This window comes from Bufo bufo, chromosome 3 (genome assembly GCF_905171765.1).
Source record: "Bufo bufo chromosome 3, aBufBuf1.1, whole genome shotgun sequence".
NCBI classification, from domain to species: domain Eukaryota; kingdom Metazoa; phylum Chordata; class Amphibia; order Anura; family Bufonidae; genus Bufo; species Bufo bufo.
Genome location: NC_053391.1, coordinates 90,417,381 through 90,424,945, shown reverse-complemented (window position 1 = coordinate 90,424,945; position 7,565 = coordinate 90,417,381). Strand labels below are relative to the sequence as shown.

The 7,565-nt window shown below is 41.9% G+C and overlaps 1 protein-coding gene across 1 annotated transcript in view; it reads left to right on the top strand.

Annotated features, from left to right (window-relative positions):
- Window positions 1–5,726: 5,726 nt before the first annotated feature.
- Window positions 5,727–7,565, top strand: part of ASB11 (ankyrin repeat and SOCS box containing 11) — a 61,264-nt gene continuing 59,425 nt past the window's right edge. Inside the window, exon 1 of the mRNA XM_040423311.1 lies at window positions 5,727–5,904. Coding sequence (XP_040279245.1) covers window positions 5,727–5,904 — 178 coding nt within the window. The remainder of the gene's footprint in view (window positions 5,905–7,565) is intronic.

Below are 7,565 nucleotides of genomic sequence, written 5' to 3'. Positions count from 1 at the left end.
GGGAGCCAGGACAGGAAAGCAGGTATATAATCTTTCCTTTTACATGTCCGGCCAAAAGTGTACCAAATTTTTCAACAAACTTTTTATTAATCCGAAGTACAGTGCCATTATATGATTGTATCTGGCATTTATTAGCAGTTTCTCATCTGTACGCTCGAACTTTAGTTTGCCGTTCTCCCAGATCTGGTGGTTGGTGGGGACTAGCTCTCATACATTGCACACAGAAAGTAGATGAGAATCTGCTTTATGACATTCTCTTACTCAGCAACAGCAGCAGGATTATGGAGGACATTATAGAGAAGTACTTACCTTTATGGATGTAAATAAAGCACTTAGGCTGCGATAGAAACTGTCTGTAGCAGTCTCTTTGGTATATCCCCTGTCTCCTCCCCCTCCCAGCTCCATAGACTTTTATTGGCGCACATAATCTGTGAGCTGTTCCCTCGTGAGACTGCTTGAGAAGAAATTTCAGATACAAATTTAGGTTAGGAAAGGTGGGGGGGGGGGGAGGTGCAGCTCGAGAACAATACATTTTTATTTGATAAGCTATATTACAATGTTTTATTGTAGCTTGTACTATTGATTTTTTTCAAAGTTGTATGAAAAGTCAGTGACCATGACCTGCAGATACTTCAGCTGTTAATGGGAGGCTCCTCCTGTCTATGACAGCGCAGCTTCCATTATTTCTCAGTGTGTTTGCCTGGGCCTTTGCAGTGTAAAAAGGATGTTTCCCCGACACAAAAATGCAAGATCATACATAAATGCAGGTGATTTACTGGAAATACCTCAATTCCTGAATGGCAAAACACATTTTCAAATAGGGTTAGAATAGCTAATGAGATCATATCCTGTTCTTGGCACCAAATATTTGCTGCTCTGCCATAATATATGCTCCACTCCAGTCTTTTGGGTTATGTAAGGAAAGGACCCCCTTACTGCACTGTATCACATTGGTTGGAATGACAACAACCTATGTTTAGGGCTTTTTGACAGAAATTTGTGTTACTAATGGAGGACGTCTAATGGTTCAAGCTCCTTACACTCCTATTACTTACATTCTGCTTGTAACCAAATGTCTGCGTATAGCGTGTTACCCTTTTATAATGTGCGCCTCTTACTAGAGATCTCTGAAATGATGAAAGCCATCTTTATACCAAGGATATATGTGTACAATCCATGTGTATTATATTTACTGTTTGCACTCTTTTACTCTTTATGGGATCTGTACAAGCTATATGGTATATTGTTCCGTATTCAGAATACATGAATATTTATTGATAAATGGCATCTGCATTTATTTTTATTTTTTTATCTAGGTATTAACTTCATAAATCTGAGGCTGTGGTTAAAGCTAAGTCTTAAAATCTATATAGTTTACAGAAAGAAGACTATATTAATACAAATGCACAGTAATATCACAAAAGATATCTTATATTATAGATGTGGTACTATTATCCAGTTTTTTTCCTCCTACATATTTAATATACGGAAAATAATCCCTGTTGGTTTTCTTAGAACTGTGTTGTGCTTTTCCTCTGATATTCCTCCTGGAAGAGTATGTATAAATTGATAGCTGTTAGGCTACTTTCACACTGGCGTTTTGGCTTTCCGATTGTGAGATCCATTCAGGGCTCCCACAAGCGGTCCAAAACAGATCAGTTTTTCCCTAATGCATTCTGAATGGAAAAGGATCCGCTCAGGATGCATCAGTTTGCCTCCGTTCAGTCACCATTCCGCTCTGGAGGCGGACACCAGAACGCTGCCTGCGGCATTTTGGTGTCCGACTGACGAAACTGAGCCAAACGGATCCGTCATGGCACACAATGAAATTCAATGGGGACGGATCCGTTTTCTCTGACACAATCTGGCACAATAGAAAACGGATCCGTCCTCCATTGACTTTCAGTGGTGTTCAAGACTGATCCGTCATGGTTGTAGAAGACCTAATACAACCAGATCCGTTCATGACGGATGCGTGCGGTTGTATTATCAGAACGGAAGCGTTTTTGCAGATCGATGACTGAGCCGAAAAAAACGCTAGTGTGAAAGTAGGCTTGCTATACTCCCTCCTGATGGGACATGTCTCGCCACAAGTTGACACTTTCCGGTCAATGCTGACAGTGTCCAACTGTGTAGGGACACATCCTGTGTACTGTAACACCCCGCAGCATTTTTTTAAATAATTCTTTGTGCATTTAAGGCATTTGCCTTGAATTTTTTATATAGCAAAATATGTACTCCCCCCCCCCCCCCCCCCCTGTAATATCATTTCATATGTAAAGCAGCCTGAAAATAGATCCATTGGTTAAAAAAAAAATACAAAAACATCGGACGCAGAGCATGCTGCCATTTTAGCAAATACCATTAATGCAGCTCAAGTGTCAAAAATCCGCCTGTGTGGGTGCGTTTAATAATCCCCATAGAATTCCATGTCACAACCAGAGCTGGTGTTTTAATGCAACAAAAACACTGTAAAAACACGTCAATCCACCTAAATAGATCTTATGAATAACACCCCCCTCCCCAGCGCTTAGTTACTAATTAAAAAAAGAAAGAAAAGGCTACGCTGAAATTATTTTTTGTACATGCAAGTGTTTACTATTGCAGGCCTAGAGATGAGTGCTCCTCTTTAACAGATCTGCTGTACGTTCTGAATTTCTTGAAGCAAGTTGTCGATCCAGTATCAGATTGCAAGTTTCTGACTATAGGCCAGGGATCAGCAGCCTCCGGCACTCCAACTCTGGGGAAACTATGGGAGTCGTAGTTTTACAACAACTGGATGCCAGGGGTTTTTAAAAAACGGCCAACACTCCAGAAAAGCCCTAATTTCTAGCATAGCTAGCTAGACGATGGAGAATGAAAGAGGACTGTGTCAGGGACCACTCATTCAAGGATCGCCGGGGAGTCCATGATTCCCGCCCCCTAGTGGTGCATGTTTTTCTTACATCTGAATGAGGAAGTGATTTGTCTTCCTGCTCTTCATATTCCTATACTGTTCAGAAAAGCACCATTTATTATTTGTACAATGTACAAATAATTGGGATTACTTTACTTTAGGAAGGCCTTTTATTAGACGCATAGTAATATTACGTTTCAGTCCTCACATTTGCTTTTTTTGTGCTGCTTCTTTACTATAGAGTCTTCTATTTTAACCTTCTATCTCGCATCCTATGCAATTTAAACCAAGTGCAAAGTACCGTATGTAAGCCTGCCTGTTGAATAGGCGTGAAATGTGAAAATACATTTTTTTCCTTTTTGAATTTTCCAATGTTATATGCCTCAAAGTTGTGTTATGATTCTGTATTACCAGAAGGTTTATGTGGTAGAATAAGGCTAGGGCTACTCGGCAACTTTAGTCACATGACTACAACTCATACAAGAAAAATGGGTGTTTTGCATGTCTGCGACTTGACATTGCATTGAAGCCACACTTTAGGGTGTGATTTGGTTGGAATTTGGAACACCCAATAAAAAAGAAATCCCCGAAGTGTCACAAATGAGTTACAGCCAAACCAAAATTGCATTAAAATCAATGCTGGAAAAAACGCTTGCAGTTTGCGACCTGCACAATTGGATCTTTTTTGAACGGCATGTCACTGTGACCTTAAGAGTACCTGCACACACTCCAGGTTTTTCCACAGCATAAGGGCTCATGCACACGAACATATTTTCTTTCCGTGTCCGTTCCGTTTTTGTTTTGTTTTTTGTGGCCCATATGCGGAACCAAAGTTACTCTGTGTGTATTCTGTTTCCGTATGTCCGTTCAACAAAAGAAATAGAACATGTCCTATTATTTTCCACATAAAGGACAAGAATAGGACTGTTCATTAGGGGCCAGCTATTCCGTTCCGCAAAATACTGAATGCGCACAGATGTCATCCTTTATTATTTGCTGATCCATGTTTTGCGGACCGCAAAATACATAGCGTCGTGTGTATGAGCCCTAAGTGCAGGTACCTTGAGATATTTAAAGGGTTGTGCAGAGATATATATCGATAACCTGTCCTCCAGGATAGGTCATCAATATCAGACACCCAGGACCCCCGCTCATCAGCCGTTAGAAGAAGAGGCGGCTCTCCATGCGAGCTCTGCTTCCTGTTCATTACACTGCACTTCATCTTGAAAGTGCAGTGTAACGACAAGTACTCGCTCCTTTACTTGAGTGGAGTGAGTACTTGTCATTACACTATGCCACCGCTCCAGGAGAGGACGAGTAGTGTAAAGACCAGGAAGCAGCACTAGCATGGAGCGCCGTCTCCTCGTCCAACAGCTGATCGGCGGGAGTGCTGAGTGTCTGACCCCCGCTGATCAAATATTGATGACCTATTCTGAGGATGGGTCATCAATATAAATCGCTGCACAACCCCTTTAATGCTGCATGACCAAAGTCGGCGTGTAGCCCTAGCTTTAGTGAATCAATTTGACTGCACACTCCATGATCGGTCTGTTCTTGGTTTTCTTACATTTGTTTATATGACTGTTTTTGTTATGTACGATCAGCATTGTAATAAAAGTATAAGAATCTCTGCAGTCATTGATGTGTTCACTTTCCGATAGTCTAAAGTTAATATTCCGCATTTTCACTAGATTAATAAGGCTTTATAGAACACGACTGACATGTGCATCAATCAACGACTGAAATTGTGGTTTTGTTATTTTAGAATCTTCAGTCTTTTGGATAAAAGAAGGTGACCAGTTCACAATCGGACATGTTCCTTGTAGATAAATAAATAAAATAGCTTGGGGCAGCACCGCAGCCCTATTGTGCACAAGCCTCACATTAAATATCAGGTCAGTCCTCACCTTTCTTCATATGGTCAAAATAAAGTATATCCCAACAGTATAAACATTGCTGTTTAGGTGTCAGACCACATTCGGGTTTTGATCAAGTGTTTAGTGCACTTTTTGAAGTTAAAACCTGGTGTGGATTAAAAAACGAGAACTATACTTAGAGGTTAGCATATCTCAGACATTAATGGCTTATCACCACTAGACGCCATTGTGACAATACAGTATACTGTCACAAGTGGTGTTTTTATGCCACCCTCCCCACTTTTCTGAAAGGAGTGGGGAGGGGATGCGGCCAGTGGCGTTGACAAATTTATCTTCATTTTCTCCAGTTTTCTGGCACAAATTAAGACCGATATCCCTGAGCTTCTGTAGATTTCTGTCTATGCGCGCAGACTGCCGGAGGATGCACCTAATATATGACGAGGCAGAAATCGAGACCGGCGCAGATTTTTCAAGACCAGATTGATTACCGTGGCTCAGGCTGGATTATAAATGTGGTATAGAGCTAGATATTTTTGTCTAACTCTATACCAGCTATTGGTTGGCCTACTTTGAGACAGAATTTTGTGCCAGTATAGTGGCATCATTTTGTTGCAAAGGTCACATCTTGGGTCACCCCTCTTTCCTGGCAAGCCACACCCTTTAAGACAAGGCGCAGGAACTTTCGCTAAACCTAGATACGCTAAATTGTGCCACAGTCTAGGAACACTCGCATTAGTAAATGCAACCCTTTGTGCTTTTGGATTCCAGAAGACTGCAGCACTTCCGTTTTTATGTATTTTATGTTTACGGTATATGGCATGTAGGCGCTGTTCACTTAATAAAGAGATTTGTTCTCTGAAGTCGACCAGCAGTGGAAAGTTCTAAAATAGCTTTGCAGGGAGGCCAAAAATAGACTGCTACAGTGCAAGCGTCTCAGCTGAGAGGTGGCTACAATGGATACTAGTTCTATCCTCCTGGCCTTCAGTAATATTTACGTGGCCATATTTGCCCTCTTCTGCTTTAAACTTTTGATCAAAGTGTCACTGGCTCTGCTCACTCATTTTTACATTGTCCGAGGGAATCGAAAAGAAGCTGCACGCATAGCCGAGGAGATCTACGGGATATCACAAGGTATGTGAGTTGTGTGCAGTCTCTCTATTTAGTTACAGAGTTTGGCTCGGTCTCCATTTGTCCTGATTCAGTCTTTCCTTAGTAACAATATCTGCAGTATGCAATAGCCGATGACTGTTGCTTGTTTATCAGGATGTCATATCTTGTGTGCAGAAGAAATGTGTTGTCAAGCAAGTGTACTAGAATGATAAATGAAAGTATCAACTTTAAAGGGTTGTCACTTCAGCAAATTGCATTTATCATGAAGAGAAAGTTATTACAAGGCACTTACTAATGTACTGTGATTGTCCATATTGCCTCCTTTGCTGGCTGGATTCATTTTTCCTTCACTTTATGCACTTCTCGTTTCCATGTTATGACCACCCTGCAATCCGGCTGTGGTGGTCAAGCTTGCACACATTCGATACTGTGCCTTGGCTGGGTTCACATCTCCTTTTCATTTTCCGTTCTTTTGAGCCGTCACAAGAACAGAAAAAATTAAAAGGATCCTGTAAAATAAGAAGGGGGGAAAAAAGTACTGCATGCAGGAAATGTATTTTTTTTTTTTAAATGGATGTTTAACTGATTCACAGTATCCTGATTTATTTATTTATTTTATTTTGTTTGTTCTTCTAAACCGTCGGAAGAACAGGATAATGAAACTGTAATGTGAACCCAGCCTTATGTTGGTAAGGAACTGGCTCAGTGATGGTAAACAGAGGGTGGTTATTAACGGTACACACTCAGATTGGGTCACTGTCACTAGTGGGGTACCACAGGGGTCAATATATTTATTAATGATCCTGTAGAAGGCTTGCACAGTAAAATAGCAATTTTTGCAGATGACACTAAACTGTGTAAAGTAATTAACACAGAAGAGGACAGTATATTGTGTGTGTATATATACAGTGAGGAACAGAAGTATTTGAACACCCTTTGATTTTGCAAGTTCTCCCACTTAGAAATCATAGAGGGGTCTGAAATACACATTGTAGGTGCATTCCTCCTCTGAGGGACAGTATTAACCACCTCCGGACCGCTGTACGCAGATTCGCGTTCCGGAGGTGGCAGCCCTGCGCTCAGCGACGCATATACGAGTCATCTCGCGTGAGCCGGGATTTCCTGTGAACGCGCGCACACAGGCGCGCGCGCTCACAGGAACGGAAGGTAAGAGAGTTGATCTCCAGCCTGCCAGCGGCGATCATTCGCTGGCAGGCTGGAGATGTGTTTTTTTTAACCCCTAACAGGTATATTAGACGCTGTTTTGATAACAGCGTCTAATATACCTGCTACCTGGTCCTCTGGTGGTCCCCTTTGTTTGGATCGACCACCAGAGGACACAGGTAGCTCAGTAAAGTCCCACCAAGCACCACTACACTACACTACACCCCCCCCCGTCACTTATTAACCCCTTATTAGCCCCTGATCACCCCATATAGACTCCCTGATCACCCCCCTGTCATTGATTACACCCCTGTCATTGATCAACCCCCTGTAAAGCTCCATTCAGACGTCCGCATGATTTTTACGGATCCACTGATAGATGGATCGGATCCGCAAAACGCATACGGACGTCTGAATGAAGCCTTACAGGGGCGTGATCAATGACTGTGGTTATCACCCCATATAGACTCCCTGATCACCCCCCTGTCATTGATTACACCCCTGTCATTGATCAACCC